The 19,442-nt window shown below is 42.7% G+C and overlaps 1 protein-coding gene across 7 annotated transcripts in view; it reads right to left on the bottom strand.

Annotated features, from left to right (window-relative positions):
• ZMIZ1 (zinc finger MIZ-type containing 1) overlaps nt 1-19,442 on the bottom strand; it is a 558,395-nt gene that overhangs the window by 69,038 nt on the left and 469,915 nt on the right. For all 7 annotated transcript variants that reach the window (XM_058188355.1, XM_058188360.1, XM_058188358.1 and 4 more), the window contains one exon: nt 16,628-16,763. In XM_058188355.1, the coding sequence (XP_058044338.1) occupies nt 16,628-16,763 (136 nt within the window). The remainder of the gene's footprint in view (nt 1-16,627; nt 16,764-19,442) is intronic.

The raw sequence follows: 19,442 nt of genomic DNA, 5'->3' as shown, positions 1-19,442 counted from the left end.
CAGAATCGTTGTGCACGCACGTGTGAGCACATGCCCACGAGTGAACCAGTAGTAACCAAAATTGAAACCCACTACTGGTGGGTGAGTGGAAATTTTGAGGGACATGTTTTTTGATCTCAGTCTCAACCTTGGAGGTTGACAGCCGTAGAATAGGTATGCTTCTGTAGACGTTGCTTTGACCCCCTCTTTCTGACATTGGCAGCTTCTCCATCTTTTGCTGCTTGTTATGGCGGGAGCTCTGGTCATATGAAGGATGTCATTAAGAGGCTTCACCTTCCACAGATGCATTGCTACTCTTCCCAGGGGAGAACATTGGTGCAGAAATTGCTGATCCACAGTTTCCCTCCAAAGTCACCTTGGATGTCAGCATTATTTGACTAGCAAGGAAAGAACGCAGGCTGCAGCATTTCCTGTTTTGGAGAGTTACCTCAGTTGGTCGGAATAACAGAGGACAGCTTTCCTTCATCTTAGGAACGGTTACAAGAAGAAGGAACTCGATGAAGTCTCAATCATCCATGCCGAAGGGGGTCTAAAAGTTGAATCATGGCAACTGGTCCAAACTTTGTTAATCTGAGATTTGCTCATCCAAGCAATTTCATCAGACAAAGTAAAAAATTAGTTAGGCAGAAAGTCAGAGCGCCGTTGGAATGTGCCAACTCTTGCCACACCAACTTCAAGGGTTTCGCCCAGTGGTGGGATGCTGCCGTTTTAACCTCGGTGATCGCATACTTCGCTGCACACGCATGCAGTTTTACAAATATTAACCTTCTGTGTTACCACTTGGGAGTAACACAGCGGAGGCACAGCAATCTGTTCTCCCATGCCAAGCAGCTGATAAAGGTAAATAAAGCGCAAAGGCAGATGGGCGGGCCGACCTGATCGTCAGAGCAAACTGGTTCGCTCCCAGCTGATTGTCGGAGCTACTAGTTCGCCCGAATTGGCCCAAACCGGTAGAATCCCACCCCTAGTTTCACCCCAAAATGCATTGCAATATGTCCATCATTGTGACTGTTCAAGTGACATTATGGCAAAGCTACAAAGAACCAGACTTTGCTTGGAAATCCGAGCTGCACAATAATGGAGAAACACTGAAAGACCTACCATGGACGATTGGATAATCGTTAGAATTTGCAGAAATGACAATTGATCTGAGATAAAACGAGAAGTGCGTTTATAAAAGACTGGGAAACTTTTATGGACTTTTTGCTGAAAATGGAAAAAACAAATGAAATGCCGACTTCTGGATTTGGGGTTGAACATGGGACAGGAGAGAACTTTTTAATATGAATTTTAAGAGGGAAGAAAGGTAATAAGCTAGTTTCCAAAGAAGATCAGAAGTCCCCTGGAAGATGGCCATAGCAAAACTATAAAGCTGTGAAGAAGACTGCATGGATGAAGATACTCATGAAGATTTGTGAAATCTTTATTAATCCCTTTATTAATCATCCCACAAATAAAGTTTCTTCCTATACATACAACTTGTCCTTTGTTTCATCGCCTCTTCATAATAAATGCTTTCATTTTTTGTCTTATGTTCATTCTCCCCCCTCACCCCGATGACCCATATCTAGGGAGGGAAATGTGTATTTGAGTCTCCCAGAATCCTAAGAAAGAATGGGAATGTCCAAAACCAGAAAAGACACATCGGCTTTCCTGGTTTTCTCATGCTGTCACCAAACTAAGGTTGCTTGGTGTTCTAACAAACTGGACGAACAATTTAGCTTCTTAAAAGGTCCTGAGACATCCTTGCCTGCAACATGAGGAAGGACGGGTGGGATTCAAATAATTTAACAACCAGGTTTTTTTTTTATTTGCATTTATATCCCGCCCTTCTCCGAAGACTCAGGGCGGCTTACACTATGTCAAGCAATAGTCTTCATCCATTTGTATATTATATACAAAGTCAACTTGCCCCCAACAATCTGGGTCCTCATTTTACCTACCTTATAAAGGATGGAAGGCTGAGTCAACCTTGGGCCTGGTGGGACTTGAACCTGCAGTAATTGCAAGCAGCTGCTAATAACAGACTGTCTTACCAGTCTGAGCCACCAGAGGCCCCTAGTTCTCTGCCCTAATGACTGACTGGGTGGGAGTGGGCATGGTGGGTGTGGTCAGGGGGTTTGACAAGCAGCACTTGGCCTCCTGCACCTGTGGGAAGGGGACACGCTGCCCCCTGTGCCCCGTTTTGGGCCTCTGCAGCCTCCTGGGAGCAAAAACAGGCCACTGACCCATTTTGGGCCTAGTAGGCCTCCCTGCACTTACTTGGGAGCCAAAATGGGGCACATGGGGAGTCCTGGAAGGGGTGGGGCAGGGAGGGGCCAGCCAGTAATTTAACTACTGGTTCGCCTGAATCGGCCCAAACCGGCTGAATCCCACCACTGTCCAAGAAGCATAAAAGAGGACTGAGAACTGTTTAATGTGAATTTGAGACTGCATGAACCACGGAAGTCAAGGGGAGAGTTGTTTCAGTCACAGTAGTCCCTGAAAAGCAGCTACAATAGTCATATGTGAATACAATAGTTAAGGTATTGCACTGAATCCAGGGAGATGGCCCCATGGATCATTAGAAGGCCAGACTCCCCTGTTCTTCACTGTCTCCCAGAGTTTGCCCAAATTCATGCTCATCACTTTGATGACCCATCTAACCATCTCATCCTCTGCAGTCCCCTTCTCTTTTTGCCTTCCATCTTTCCCAACATCAGAGTTTTCTCTAAAGAGTCCTCTTCTTCTCATCTTGAGCTTCGGCTTCAGTAACTGTCCTTCCAAAGGAAGGTTAATTTCCTTTAGGATTGACTGATCTGATCTCCTTCCAGTCCAAGGGACTTTCAAGTGTCTTCTGCAACACCACAACCCCAACAACATTAATTCTTCAGCACGCAGCCTTCCTTCTGGTCCAACTCTCACAGCCATACATTACTGTTGGAATGAGTGTCAGGGTTCCCAAGGATGCCCTAATTAAACCATGAGCCTCAAGCCAATCTTCAAAAGAAATCCAGTTATTTATTAGAAGTGTCATGTCAGCACATTCCAAGTGAAGCCAACTCTGACAACCCCCCCCCATAATTTACGGCCCAATTATGACCCCGTTTTCCCCCTCCCCCCAGGGTGGTGTCATAAATCACATTCGCCAATGAAGCAATTTCATGGGTTGTAGAGATCACTCCCCTTCAGCTGCTGTGGGTAACCCTGGGAGACAGCCTTGAGAGACATATGTCTGGAATGTGCTTTTGGTTTCAGCTGCCATGCTGCTTCATCAGTTTCCCTTGCCTATGGGAACTCAAGAGCAAGCCAGAGTTGACAATGAGGTTATTAAACAGCTCCAACCTTGGTAGAAAGATCATACTAAAGCTTCAGCTGTTGGAATCTGCTGTTCTTCCTTGGGATCCATAAGTCTCTCCACCCACCTACCCACCCACCCACCGGTTTCCATGTTAGACTATTTATTACACAAAGGACAAAGTTCAGTGTGACACCATGAAGAATAACTACATTGTGGCACAAACTTTTAGCCTCTTCCGATGAAACGGATTTCAGCCCAAAGTGTTATTTCAAGCATGGACTTCCTTATTTGGGCCTGAAACAAATAATGAGAGGCTCATAGAATAAACATTTTTGCTTTGCAAATAAATGTCGTTCATAATATTATTCCTGCTGAACAGTACTAGAGTAATTAAGATGCCTAATTATGCCTTGAGGACAGCAAGCATGTTTGGAGTGCAAAGGTCTGATGAAATTTGTAATTGCACGAATAAACTCAACCGTACTCACGGTCAAGCACAGGGGACAAAGAATAACAGGATAAAACCATGGCAGACCAAGGAGAGAATTAATGTTGCAACCCTGATCCAGAGATTCGAAAATGGTTTTCCCATGTGAGAATTATAATTATAATGCTAATAAAAAAAAAACTCTCTCCTTTCGCTTGTCTACACCATTACCTCAGTAGATGTAAGAGCAAATTGGTGATTAAAAGGTTTGGACCAAACAACTGACACCAATAAACGCTATGGTGCTTAACCAGTTTCATCTCATAAGTTAGTTAGTGGATTTTGTGCTTCCAAAACAGCTGGATTATTATCTCTTTTATTTATTAAACGTGAAACTCAGTCAACTGAACATTTAAAAATGTATCACAGATATCATTGACTGGCACTAATGGTTGATACGGGTTGCTGCCAGCGTCCTAGGTATCAACCAAGAATTTTCTTAAAATGTATGAATAATAATAATAATAATAATAATAATCTCTTTTATTCATTAAAAATGAAATTCAGTCAACTGAACATTTAAAAATATGTCACAAATACGAGTGACTGGTGCTAATGGTGGATATGCCAGCATCCTAGGTATCAACCAAGTACCTTCTTAAGATGTACGATGTTCCAAGTAGCGCAGCTTTTTTGCAGTTCTGCTGGTGTTATTGCAGGAAGCTGCAGTTTATTGATGTATCTTATAAAATTCTTGGACATGGTACCAAGTGCCCCGATGACAATGGGTATCCCTGTTACATGTTTCATCCATGGCCGTGTAGTTTCGATGGCCAGGTTGCGATATTTCATGATATTTTCCAGTTCTTTTTCTTCGACTCTGGCATCTCCTGGTACCGCGATGTCAATAAATTGAACGTTTCGGTTTTCCACAACTGTGATATCTGGTGTGTTGTGTTCCAAGTGAGGATCCATCTGTATTCTAAAGTCTCACAAGATCTTCACCTTCTCATTTTCTATAACTTTTTCCAGTTTATGTTCCCATGACTTTTTGGATACAGGCAAGTCATATTTTTTACATAATGACCAGTGGATTAATTTAGCAACTCGGTTGTGTCTAGCTTTTTAATCAGTTTGTGTGATTTTGATGATGATGATGATGATTATCTCTTTTATTCATTAAACATGAAACTCAGTCAACTGAACATTTAAAAATGTGTCACAAATATGAGTGACTGGTGCTAATGGTTGATACGGGTTGCTGCCAGCGTCCTAGGTATCAACCAAGTATCTTCTTAAAATATATGATGTTCCGAGTAGCACAGTTTTTTGCAGTTCCGCTGGTGTTATTGCAGGAAGCTGCAATTTCTTGTAGTATTTTGTAAAATTCTTGGATATGGTACCAAGTGCCCTGATGACCATGGGTATCACTGCTACGTTTCATCCATAATCGCGTAGTTTCAATGGCCAGGTCGCGATATTTCATGATTTTTCCCAGTTCTTTTTCTTCAACTCTGACATCTCCTGGTACAGCGATATCAATAAACTGTATGCTTCGGTTTTCGACAATTGTGATACCTGGCGTGTTGTGTTTTAAATGACAAACCGTCTGCATTCAAAAGTCCCACAAGATCTTCACCTTCTCATTTTCGAAAACTTTTTCTACTTTGTGTTCCCATGACTTTTTGAATATAGGTAAGCCATCAGGAAGGCAGGATCAGGTATGAGGTGGGGGAAGGAAAATTATTACTATTATTATTTATCTTTATTCATTAAACATAATGTACCATGTCCAAGAATTTTATAAGATACAGCAACAAATTGCAGCTTCCTGCAATAACACCAGCAGAACTGCAAAAAACTGCGCTACTCGGAACATCATATATCTTAAGAAGGTACTTGGTTGATACCTAGGACGCTGGCAGCAACCCGTATCAACCATCAGCACCAGTCAATGGTATTTGTGATGCCTTTTTGAAGGTTCAGTTGACTGAGTTTCATGTATTATAATTATAATTATAATTATTATAATTATAATAATAATAATAATAATAATAATAATAATAATAATTGTTGCTGTTGTTGTTGTTGTTATTGTTATTTACTGAAATGCATGGCAATAATACATAGGAAAGGCGTAATTTTATCCAACGCATAGAAAATGACACCCTTAATTAAAATATGGACAGGGAATGGAAGTTGTATTGATTGAAAAGTTAATGATGTTATGGACAAACTATAAAAAATGGCCCTTAAAAAGGAAAGCAAAAGTGTTAATCTGTCAATTATTTGCTCTCTCATGCTCATTTTATTTTGCCTCTTAGTCTTTACTTCCAGCAGATACATTTGCTTACTCATTGTGACTGTGCTCCTTTTCGCCTTATCTTCTTTTTATCACTAATCTCGTCTTCCTCGTCCTCTTATTTTGCTCCACCCAACTCCTTGGATTCAGAACAAGGTTGTAAAACAGCCACAAAACAAACAGACAAACAAACAAACAAAAAACCCCTTCTGATTTAGTGAAGATTAAGTTACAAGAAAACTTGGAGTCAGCCTGCACTAAGAAACAATCTACGTGAGGCAAAAACAATTAACAGAATAACTGAGTTGAAAGGGACTTTGGAGCTTTGCTGGCTGAGGAACTCTGTTGAAGTCCACAAGTCTTAAAAGAGCCAAGTTTGCAGACCCCTGACCTAGGCCATCCTCTTGCTCAAGCAGAAAACCCTAAACCATTTCAGACAGGTTGCTGTCCAGACTTTTTGTCGTGTCCCACTCCTCCGCTGACGGCCGGGTCGGGGAAGTCCGTATCAAGCGTGCCTCTGCAGCTCTGCCAAAGTCCTAGCAGAGTTCTCAAGGCAGGCAGGAGACCAGGAAGTGACTTCAGCAATCCAAGTTAGACTTTGCCTGACTCAGAGAATGCCAGAAAGCAGATCCTTTATATAGGCCATGGGGTGTGGCTCCATGACTCAGCACTTATCCAGGCCTGCCCCTCCCTTCCTTTTGCTGATGTCGCCTCTCCATTCTCCAGAAGCGTGGGTCTATCCATTGCATCGTTTTGTCTCCAGCTGTTGGTAATCTCAGTTCGTGGCTGGCTTCAGGTGCACATGCTATCGGAGGGAGGTTTGTTTGTTTGGCCTGTCCGGGCATGGTGCCAGGGCTGGGGGCATGCCAGGACATTCTTCAGCACTATCAGCATCTGGCAGGAGATAAGAGGGGCCCGGCTGTGGCAGGGGGAGCAAGCGAGACACAACACTTTTCTTAAAAACCTCCAGTGTTGAAGCACCTGCTTCTGAAGACAACTTCTTGAAGACAACTTCTGAAGACAAGTTGTTCCACTGGTTCCTCACTGTCAGGAAGTCTCTCCTTAATTCCAGGTTGCTTCTCTCCTTGATTAGTTTCTATTTGCCTTGAGTTTTAGATCCAAACTCAGGAAAAAGTTTCACATAAAATTACATTCCTATTTTATCTATTTCTTCAGAAGGAATGCAACCTTGGTTTTAGGAGGCAAAAATGTATTTCTGCACATGCTGTAACTGGATTCTCAGAGGTGTCTCATCACATCATGACGCAAATGCTACAACTCCCGATGCAAGGGCAGGCATCGCGACATCCCCATTCGTGGTCATGGTTTTGGAGTAATCTTGATTTGTTACAGACCTCTGCTCATGTGGGAAGCTGTTTGTCCTTTTGTGCTGGCTACCAGCTGCATGGTCAGGACTAAGACAAGAGCTGATCCACTGAACAAATTCTTCGAAAAGGTTTCTTCCAGCTAGGCCTACATGAACTCCAGACATAATGGTGGGATTCAAATTTTTCTATTCTGTGGGCGTGGCTTGGTGGCCGTGGCTTGGTGGGGTGGCACCTTGCCATGCCCACTCAGTCACATGGGTAAGCGGTGACCGGGTGGGCAGGGTGACTGGGAGGGTGGGGATAGAGCCAGCCAGGGATGGTATTTCCCAGTTCAGCGAACCAGTTAAAATTTCTGCTATCGGTTCGCTCGAATAGGTCCAAACCGGCTAAATACCACCTCTGCCCAGACAGCTCCAGAGAGTGGATCTACTCATCTTGTTAGATTTTTTTCCCCCATTCCAATAATGGGACGCAGATGCAGGAAGAACTTCTATCGGAGAGCCTACAGCTCTGAGATTCAGAGCACCTTGTGTGCTGAAGCATTCATAACAAGACTCTGGGGAGAGACGCACTTAATTGTGTAATAGCTGTGCAATGTGTTCAACACAGTGAAAGTAAGGCAGTGAAGAAGGTTGGAGATGAACCAGGGAAAGACGAAGGAATACATTAAGGTCTAAGGGGCTCCTGAGGAGAAAGTTAGACAGGAATTTGTGGAGAATGTCAGGCAGTGAGCAGGAAATAACAACATCAACAACGGCTCTCTGTGTGAAAATTTTGTCTAATTCCTTGCACTTACAGATGTTTAATTTGACTCAGGAAGCAGTGTGCTAAGGGGGATCCCCAAAAGTCAAGTCAAGTCAACTAATTCATCTGGTCACATTGCACTCATGTCAGAAACACTGAAACACTTCTGGATTGAAAGGATTAGCCAGTGACATCACCGTTGCCTGAGGGACACCCAGTTGGGGGCTCCTTTCATGTCCCTGGTAGGAGCTGGAGCAAAGGACAGGAGCTCAACCCACCCCCTGACAGCTCTCGGGTCCCAAACGTGGGCTTGCTAACCTCCAACCCAGCATCCTAACCATAGAAGCTACATAAATTGGTTATGCTCCAGTTTAACTCCATTCCACCAAATTAGCTGTGGGAAAATCTAAACCCTATCTGTCTGTATCTATTATTATTGTTGTTATTTTTATTACTATTATCTATCTTCATTATCTATCTATCTATCTATCTATCTATCTATCTATCTATCTATCTATCTATCTATCTATCTATCTATCTATCTATCTATCATCTATGTATCTCTATCTCTGTCTGTCTATATCTATTATTATTGTTGTTGTTGCATCTATCTTTCTATCCATCTATCTCTATTGTTGTTGTTGTTGCTGCTGTTACTATTATATATCCTACCTACCTACCTACCTACCTACCTACCTACCTACCTATCTATCTTCTACCTAGCTCTATCTGTCTCTATCTATTATTGTTGTTGTTATCTATCTTCATTATATCTGTCTGTCTGTCTGTCTATCTATCTATCTATTTCTATCTCTATCTCTGTCTGTCTATATCTATTATTATTATTATTATTATTATTATTATTATTATTATTATTATTATTATTATTATTACATCTATCTTTCTATCTCTATATCTCTCTATCTATTTTCTACCTATCTATCTCTATCTGTCTATATCTATTATTATTGTTGTTGTTTTTCTTGTTGTATCTATCTATCTATCTATCTATCTATCTATCTATCTATCTATCTATCTATCTATCTATCTATCTATCTTCTACCTATCTATCTCTATCTGTCTATATCTATTATTATTGTTGTTGTTTTTCTTGTTGTTTCTATCTATCTATCTATCTATCTATCTATCTATCTATCTATCTATCTATCTATCTATCTATCTATCTATCTATCTATCTATCTATCTATCTATCTATCTATCTATCTATCTATCTATCTATCTATCTATCTGAAAAATCTTATTCCAGACAGCTAGTTACTCTTTAATTTACAACCCCCCCCTCAACCCCCACCCCCGACAAACATCACGCTAAGCAAATTGCAACAAAGCAGAGGTGGAAAAGAGAACAATAATTACTGAGAAGGCTTCCAGCACTTCAAAACATGGATTTATTCATCACCACCATACCTAACAACTAATGGGATGACATAATTCTTCCTTAATGTCTCTCTCCGCTGATTTTGAACATCTCTCCCGCACAATTCTGGCCATCGTCCCAACAGCAAGAAACACCTAAGGCACATCAGTGCATTCTTTTTTTCCCGCCATGCCATGTTCACAATGGGAGCACTCCACCTGTTAACCTCTGTTGCAAAAAAACACTGAATGGTGAACGATCCTCTGCCTGCTACCTGAAATTTTAATTTTGATTTGTCTCTCATTGCCCCAGCCAGCCCTGCATCATACAGAATGCGCTTTAATTGACGTACCAGTGTTTGGAGAGAAATTTCCCAGTTCACATCCCTCCAACCCTCCCCACCCCACTCAGTTAAGTAGCGAAATATTCATTTCACTGATCGGTGCAGCTATTATTCTATAAACTCAACGGATCCTTCAATCATGATAAGGGTAATTATTATTTTTTTAAAAAAAAAGAATCCAAAAACACCCACCCAAGTATGCTATCCTTGCCTGTTGCCTTGGTAATCCAAAAAAAAAGAAAAGAAAAGAAAAAACCAACAACCACCAACCAGCAGGAAACTCACTGATTATCGGTGAATGGCAATTGCATTGTTCACAAGCAGAGCCTCCTTGGCTATGCTAATGTGAGATAATGGCAGGCAAAGAAAACCTTTTGTTCTCAGCTTTGCTGTTTATTCATAATGCCCTGGAGGTCAGCGATTGCTTTAAACAGTCAGGGGGGGCGGGGGGGGGGGAAATAAAAAAGCCAGAAGATTCTACTTCTGGGTTGATATTTTTTTGTTTTTCAGTCCCTTCTCCCCTCGCCCCTTCCAAGAAGGGAGCGGGAGAATGGAAGAAAGGAAAAAGGTTTGGCGCAGGCTAATCAAGAATACAAATTGCAGGCATGAATGAAATATTTGATAGACTTGCCTTTCTTGGGCTTGTGGGAAGCCGGTTAATTTGTATGCCCGCTGAGTAGTAGCAGGGAAAAAAAGGGCTTTCTCTGCCAAAGACAGATTGGCAGAAGCAGAAGGGGAGAGAGGGAAGAGAGAGACTTCTTCAAGATATATATTCCCTACCTCCGTAACTCGGTTTTTGAGAATAAATGTCTTTTTTTGGAATGGCTTTTTCTTCCTTTGCAGCTCAGCTATAATCGATAGGGATGGATGGATGGCTCACAAGGCTGGCTCTCTCTTTTTTTTTTGAGGGGTAGGGGACAAAAATCCCTCCCAATTATGACTACATATCATTTGTATCTGTTACACTTCCCTTGATATTCTTCCCTGGGGTATAGAAAGTCCTTGACTTACAAAAACGGTTCATTTTAGGGACCGCTCAAAGTTACGACGGCCCCGGAAAAAGGGACCAATGGCCAATTTCACATGTGTGGCCATTGCAGCATCTCTAGGGTTGCATGATCAAAGTTTGGACAGGTGTGTGTGTACACACACACACACACACACAAGCAAATATACAGTCGTTAAGTGAATCTGGCTTAAATATATAAATTTATAAATTTCCACCCATTGCTTCTTGAGGGTAGAACAAGAAGCAATGGGTGGAAACTAACCAAGGAGAGAAGCAACTTAGAACTAAGGAGAAATTTCCTGACAGTTAGAACAATTAATAAGTGGAACAACTTGCCTGCAGAAGTTGTGAATGCTCCAACATTGGAAATTTTTAAGAAAATGTTGGATAGCCATTTGTCTGAAATGGTGTAGGGTTTTCTGCCTGGGCAGGGGGTTGGACTAGAAGACCTCCAAGGTCCCTTCCAACTCTCTTATTATGTTATGTTATTTATGACGGTTGGTCACCATTTGTAACCTCCCCAACCAGCTCCTGACAAGCAAAGTCATTGGAGGGAAGCCAGATTCACTTAAGGATTGTATGTTTCACTTAACGACCGTAGGGATTTGCTTAACTGTGGCCAAAAAAAAGGTTGTAACATGGGGCAAAGTTCACTTAGCGACTGCATTCCTTAACAAATGGAAATTGTGGGCTAAGTTGGTGTCATAAATCAAGGATCCACCTGCATCTTGCCACAAACCTAGGGCAGTTAGCCTCCATAGGTGACAGATCTATGGTCATCTATGGCCCAGATCAGAGGTGGGTTTCAGCAGGTTCTGACCAGTTCTGGTGAACCAGTAGTGGAAATTTTGAGTGGTTCGGAGAACTGGTAAATACCGCCTCTGACTGGCCCCGCCTCCATCTATTCTCTGCCTCCTGAGTCCCAGCTGATCAGGAGGAAATGGGGATTTTGCAGTAACCTTCCCCTGCCACGCCCACCAAGGCACACCCACCAAGCCACACCCACAGAACCGGTAGTAAAAAGTTTTGAAACCCACCATTGGCCCGGATGGAAAGGGATCTGAAAGCCATACGCCAGGCAATGCTTTTGGTGCTCACTCAGGTTTCGCTACGTGCCAGTCCTGCGACTTGTTATTCCTTGCTTCCCATTTGTGTGTGTGTGTGTGGAACCTGTTCACTACCACTACTTTTCTAGTCCAATCAATAGTTTGAATTAAGAGAGAGGCCCGTTTCAGATAAAAGTGAGAGCTTCTTGATGGAATCGCATTTTCTGCCCCAAAGAGAGAGACACAGAATGAACCAAACTCACGCCTTGAAGCTGTGCCTACAGATGTCTTCATGCAAAGGAGAATCCAAGCCTGCTTCATGAAACCAATTGTTGCTTTGCGATTGCAAAGCACACCGATTGTGGTTGCTACCTTCAAGTTCCATATTTGAAGGAAGGATGACCTGCAACTTCACTAAAGCTCCTTGGTTGACATAACTACCTAAGCGGTAAACTAAGTTATTTTGCTGAATTCTTCCCCTAAAATCAAAAAATGGTGTTTCGTGTTAAAATCAGCGCCATCCTTCAAATCCAGTGTACATGACAGCCTTGGGAAGTGAAATGAAGGACTTGGGGAGACATGACAGCAGTGTTCCAATTTTGGAGGCTCCCAAAGGTGCTTTTTCAAGAGGCAACCTGGATGAGAAGCGAAACGTCTTCAAAGAAAAACCATGAAGTCCAGTTGCCTCTTGAAAAAACACCTTTGGGACATCCATGATCTGGATGACTGAGAATCTCCACGGATAATATTTGACAGGTTGACCCAAAGAAGAGGGTCAACCTATTCTCCAAAGCACCTGAAGGCAGGGTAAGAAGTAACAGATGGAGGCAATGGATGGTTGGGTTATCTGAGGGACCATCCATCTGACCCACTAGAGCAGGGAGGCAAGGAAGGTTGCCAGTCCCGTCCCCTAAGAAGATACATCTGGCAGGACCCAGAAAAAGGATCCATGGTGGCTCAAATCCAAGAGATGGAAACACTAATGATTTCAAATATGCAGTTGATCCAACCTCATTAGCTGAAAGAAAAGATTTTATTATATTAAAAAAAGGGATGTGTGTGAAAAAACTGCTCGAAAGTTAAATGCTAAAAAGATATCAGTAACATCAGTCAGCAGGCAGAAAAAAATTATAATTGATGGTAGGAAGTGAAGGAGGGGCACAATGACCTAGTGGTTAAGAGGCTGGGTTTGTCAACCAGAAGGTGAGCAGTTCAAGACTCAAGTACTGCCTCCCCAGCTCCTGCCAATCCAGCTGTTCAAAAGCATGCAAATGCGAATAGATAAATAGCTACCACTTTGGTGGGAAGATAACAGCATTCCATGCGTCTTCAGCACACAGTCATGCTGGCCACATGACCACCGAAATTGCTTTCGTGCAACGCTGGCTCCCTCAGCTACGAAATGGAGATGAGCTGATGCAACTTATCAACCCTCCAGAGTCGGACACCACTGGGAGGGGAAAACCTTTACCTTTAAAAAGTACTCAACTTTTTAAAAATATATTTTTGGGAAGTGAAGTGGTTGCTTCCCTGGAGCTCAAGAATAAATATGGACAGAGTGCAAGAGAATTTGAGATGAAATTAAGTCTAGGAAGGAAGACGACAGCAAGTGCAGACAAAACTATGAAAGATAAAAGCTATGTCTAGGAGAACAAAGATCAGAATAGTTAAAGCAATGTTTTTTCCAGACATTCTATATCATTTTTAAGGTGGAAAATGAGAAACAGAGGTGGTATCCAGTCGGTTCGGGCGAAACGGTAGCAGCGACTGGAGGTGGGCCTGCGCACCTCCCTGTACGTAATGCTGTCCTATTTAGTCACGTTTTCGACCTTGACCTATTATTGACCTCACCCCATTTCTAAGAGGGCTATAAGGGGCGTGCATAAGAGCACAAAAGTGCCTACCGTTCCTGTCCTATTGTTCCCTTTATCATATCAAATTGATATAGCATGTGTGGAAGGCCCGCACATGAGCAAAGTGCATACATGAAAGGCCGGATGCATGTGCGGAAGTCGGAAGGCAACAATTTGTGAAACACACCCCTGATGAGAAAGCCTGCGAATGATGGTTTTCAAGATGGTTCCAAAGGATACCTTGGAGAATAAGAAAAACCAGCCAGGATAAAGGTTGACTGAACAGAGGTAGGCAGAGATGGTGAAGGAATGCGAAAGCCTTTCAGCCCTTCCAAGAAGGCTCCACGTCCGTTTGCACCAGTCAGGTGACCCTGAGGACACAGACAAACCTCCAAGTGGCCTCCACGATTCCCTTAAAAGGATGCAAACGACCAGCTGTCTGCAAGGAATAGAAATCCTCCCATTCCCCACCATCCAGTCAGAACTGAAGAAGCTTCTTGGATGAGAAGCGAAACGTCTTCAGAGAATAACAAGAAAGTCCAGTTGCCTCTTGAAAAAAAAAAAAGCACTTTTGGGAAAGCGAGGCATGTTCTTGGAAAACGCCTGCCATGATGTTCATGGCCAGTCATAAGATACCCAGAAGGCACGTGAGATTGTTCCTCTCTACTTCTTCTAGCTTTGCAACTTCTTTTCTGTATTCTTGGTTTACCTCGGTTGGGTTTTTTAAAAGTACACTTTCAAAAACACCGACGTATATTGGCTATTATTATTATGGTTGGTCGGATCATCTCCAGAAATTTAGACTGGATTTGGCATATTTGTCTACCTATCAAGTCCTTCCCAAGGACCCAGGACAGGCTGGTTTTGTTTAATAATACTAATAGTATTATTGCATGCATGAGCAATCTAAGGTTCGCTTCTTAGTCTAAGACTGGTGTGAACTTAATAATTCAAGTCCTAACCAAAGATCTAAGATATTACCGTTGGCTGAACGGATATTTACATTGGATAGCCTAGACTGGATTAGAGTGGCGCGATGACCTAGTGGTAAAGATGTTCGCCTCCCACTCAAAAGGTTGAGAGTTCAATCCTAGCTAGCAGTGGATATTTCTCTCCTAGAGTGCAAAGAAAAAAATATGTGCTGTGAACTCCACATAGGTGTCAGGAAGGGCAGCGAGCCAGTAAACGCTCAGCTCCATTCAATGGATCCAATTCTATGAGATTACAGGGTTGTAAGAGGGAGGTTTTTAAAGTCTAGACTGGATTTGGCATTTTTATCCACCTATTGTATCTGGGAGACACAGATGTTCTTGTTTGATGGTGTTAAAAGTACTATTATAGGATGTATTGTTATCATTATTCTTTTCTAATAATAGACATACAAGGCCCCAACGATGTCTTGTCAATATGAATGACAAGTGTTCGTTTATCTATAAAATGTACAATGATTCACCTATAAAACTTACAATAATTTATCTATAAAATCAAAATAACGTCAGCTGAGATACTGACCTATCAATACTAGATCACCCACTGGTGATCACGAAACAGAAACAATCATTTCCCGCCCCCAAACACCTTCTCTAAAAGTCTATTTGCACAAAGGATAGTCCTCATTTAATGACTGTTTGTAGTTACAGTGAGTGCATTTTGGCTGGCAAGGCAGCTCTGGGAAGGGAGGGGGGCCTTAGTGACACTAAAAGCATCACCTTGGTCACCTGTCATACATCTTGAGATGTAGGTGCAGGTGTTTCCTCTAACAGGCCTGGTACCTTGGCAAGCCAAACAACTACACAATAGTAGCATTGTGGTCTCCTGGCTACTGTAACACCACCATATGCTGATAATAATATATACTCAGCAGGGGTGAAATTAAAAGAAAATCCCCTACTGGTTCGGTGGGTGTGGCTTGTTGGGGGGAGGCCATGTGATTGGGTGGGTGTGGCCAACTCAACACCACTCACATCAAGGGGCTCCTCACCGGCCCCTCCCCTCCCAGCCACTCCTTGTCATAAATTGCAGGAAAATGGGGAGGGGAATATTCCTGTCTACCATCCTTCCCTCAGTCTGTGCTGAGATTGAGGAATGGATGACAGGCAGGAAAATCCCCTTCCCCATTTTCCCACCTTTCACAAAAACGGCTCCATTCCAGCTGCTCCCCCACTCCATCCTGGGGTCTCTTTTAAAAGGGACAGGCTGCAGCAGCTCCATTGTGAATGGAGGGAGAAAAGTTAGCAACCTCTCTGCTGCATTTAACATTGAATTCTGTGGCAGAGAGAATGCTAACTTTTCTCCCGCCATTCAGAATGGAGCTGCTGCTTTCTTTATGCCCCCCCCCACCATCCCCATCCCTCCTGGGGACTACCTTAAAGGGACAGGCTGCAGCAGCTCCGTTCTGAATGGAGGGAGAAAAGTTAGCATTCTCTCTGTTGGATTTAACACTGAATTCCATGGAATATCGAGCGGCCGGAAGAGGTGAGCGGTGACCGGCCGGGTGTGGGTGGGGCCAAGGAAGGATAATTACTACCAGTTCGGCAAACTGATGCCCATAATCCCTAGCAATTCACCCAAACCGGTAGGATTTCACCCCTGATACTCAGATGTTACCTTAACAGCTCTTAGATCCTTGGTTAAGACTTGAACTGTTAAGTTTTTACCAGTCCCAGACTGTGCATCAAATTGAAGATTAAATCTATCATAGTAATAAGCCAGCAAAATGAAAACAGTGGCTTCAGGGACTCATTCCTAACTGACACAAGGACACAGGAATTTCACCCAAGCATCTGAAAACAAAGCTCGCTCCAGCTTTCTTCTGGGAAGGTATAAACCTTACAGTGGCATCTATAATAAGAACACTTTCTGACTGGAACTAATGTCAAACGTGTCGTTTCAGGGGAAATATTTGCCCAGGACTCACCTATGTGAAAGGGAAGGTTTCATGGAGTTCATGGGTGCTTGCATGGACAGCTTCCCCGGAGGGTCGTTTTGCCGGCTTTTCTGGTGACGTAGCAACAAGAGTCGTCCGAGTTCTTCACACCACGATGAAAGCAGCGCTAGGGGAAAAGGAGGGAAAAAGAGAGAGAGAGAGAAGAAGGAAATATATAGTAGTCTGTGGGAACAGGCTTCTAAGCAATGGAACCGACTGCATTGGGAAATCTTAATTTCATTCATGCAAATCCGTGAAGAGCTTCTGCATCATGCCATTTGCTCTCCCGATCCCTCAAATAGAAACCACCGTGTAAAATTCTTCTCTTCCATCAGCTACCAAATGCTAAACTGGGAGGAAAGGCCATAAGCATGTTCCGTCCTTGACAGGGCAAAGAATCAGGTCTCCTCCTCCATTTTTATTGTGCTCTTCTGTATGGTGATCTAAAGAAGAATGGAAGGGGGGAGGGAGGGAGGGAGGGAGGAAGGAAGAGAGGTAGGGTGGGGGGAAGGAGGGAAAGAAAGAAAGAAAGAAGGAAGGAAAGGAAGGAAGGAAGGAAAGACTAGACTAGACTAGAATAACAGAGATGGAAGGGACCTTGGAGGTCTTCTAGTCCAATTTCCTGCTTAAGCAGGAAACCCTACACTACTTCAGACAAATGGTTATCCAACATCTTCTTAAAAACTTCCAGTGTTGGAGCATCCACAACTTCTGGTGACAAGTTGTTCCACTGATTAATTGTTCTCACTGTCAGGAAATTTCTCTTTAGTTCTAAGTTGCTTCTCTCCTTGATTAGTTTCCACCCGTTACTTCTTGTCCTGCCCTCAGGTGCGGATTAGCATAGTCCAGAGGTGTCAAACTTGCATCGTCATGTGATGTATCGCAACTTTTTTCCTCTTCGCTAAAATGGAGGTCAGTGTAGCCAGCACATGACACATCTCGCCTGCGAGCTACAAGTTTGACGCCCCTGGCATAGTGGTTAAGGTGCTGATCTAAAACCCGGAGGTTGTGACTTCTAATCCTGCCTTAGATATACAAAAAAACTGACTAGGTGAGTAGATAAGTGACTTGGGTCAGTCACTTTCTCTCAGCCCACCTCACAGGCTTGTTGTTGTGGAGAAAATTGGAAGCAGAAAGGATATTTGGCATGTTTGCTGCCTTGAGTTAGTTATAAAGTAATAATAAGGGGATTAAAAAAAATCTAAAATCTAAAAAACAAGAATTCAGAGTGGTTGCTATGAGGGGGAGAGACAAAGCCACCAAGTCACCATTCCTTCGTTGGACTCCAAAGATTTGCGAAAGAATATTGTCTTAGTATGATTCTAGGTATGTGACGTGATCTCTAGTACAATGAGGAAAGGTTGGATTGAGTCTAGAATGAAAATGAAAGGAGCAACATCTCCAAGTTAGTTTAATTCACTTCATAAATGCATGGCGCAATGTAGGAGAACAAACCCATCAGCACAAGATTCAACAGTCCATCTGCATTTAAAAGACAATGGCCACTTTTTCAAAGACAGCAAAGTCCACCTTTTGGACAGAGAGGACCACTGGTTTGAAAGTGGGGTCAAAGAGGCCACCTATGTCCAAATTGAACAGCCCTTCCCCAACAGAAGAGGAGGGATACAACATCATCTATCTCCAGGATACAACACAGTCCTTTCAATAGTTCCAAGAAGGCTCCACACAGTGGTGGGATTCAAGGAATTTAACAACCGGTTCTCTACCTTAATGATTTCTTCCAACAACCAGTTTGCCAAACTGCTCAGAAAGTTAACAACCGGTTGTCCCAAAGTGGTACGAACTGGCTGAATCCCACCACTAGCTCCACACCCATTTGCACCATTCAGGTGACCCTGAGGACACAGATAAACCTCGAAGTGGCCTCAATGACTCTCTAAAAAGAATGCAAATGACCAGCTGTCTGCAAGGAATATAAACCATTCCCCACCATCCAATCAGAGCTTCTTGGGTGAGAAGCAAAACGTCTTCAAAGAAAAAACCCAGAAAGTCCAGTTGCCTCTTGAAAAAAGCACCTTTGGGACAACCATGACCTGGATGACTGAGAATCTCCACAGACATCTTAGTTTAGTCTCTGTTAACACGTTTCCCAATTTCACTACCATCAAAAAGAATTAAGAGTTGTTTTGCAATATGTCACCTACTAGAAAATAAACATTTTCAGCCCAAAGAAAAGGTTTTGGAACTCCCAAATGTCCGCTGTTGTCTTACAATGGCTATTACCCAGATTGACATTGTGACAAAGTTTAGAAGAACACACTGGAATCTCATGGATTCTTGGCTAGTGGAAAAATGTCCGAAGGAATATAGCAATAGCACTTATATAGAGCTTCACAGTGCTTAACAGCCCTCTCTAAGCGGTTTACAGAGTCAGCATCTTTCCCTCAACAATCTGGGTCCTCATTTTATGATCTTGAAAGGGTGGAAGGCTGAGTCAATCTAGAGCCACTCAGGATCGAACTCCAGGCAATGTGCAGAATTAGTCTGCAATGCTGCATTCTAACCACTGAATCACCATTGTTTCTATTTTTCTCAACAGCTAAATATGTCCATTAAGATCATTCTTCACTACAGCTGGCCCCAATTTACTGTATTTTCAGTAAATTGGTCAATTTACTGTATACTGTACTTTCTAATTCTCTAAGAGAGAATTGTTTGGACAGAGGAATAATCTAGAAAAATTTCAAGATGCAATGGACAAAAAATTTTTTCCACCAAGTATTTGTCCTGTTTTTATAGATATTCACATAGCAATGACCTGCCTTTTGGTTAGAGGCTTTAGTAG

The sequence above is a fragment of the Ahaetulla prasina genome, chromosome 6 (assembly GCF_028640845.1).
Source record: "Ahaetulla prasina isolate Xishuangbanna chromosome 6, ASM2864084v1, whole genome shotgun sequence".
Classification (NCBI taxonomy): domain Eukaryota; kingdom Metazoa; phylum Chordata; class Lepidosauria; order Squamata; family Colubridae; genus Ahaetulla; species Ahaetulla prasina.
The sequence above is the reverse complement of the archived record's forward strand: the minus strand, read 5'-3'. Positions and strand labels throughout refer to the sequence as shown.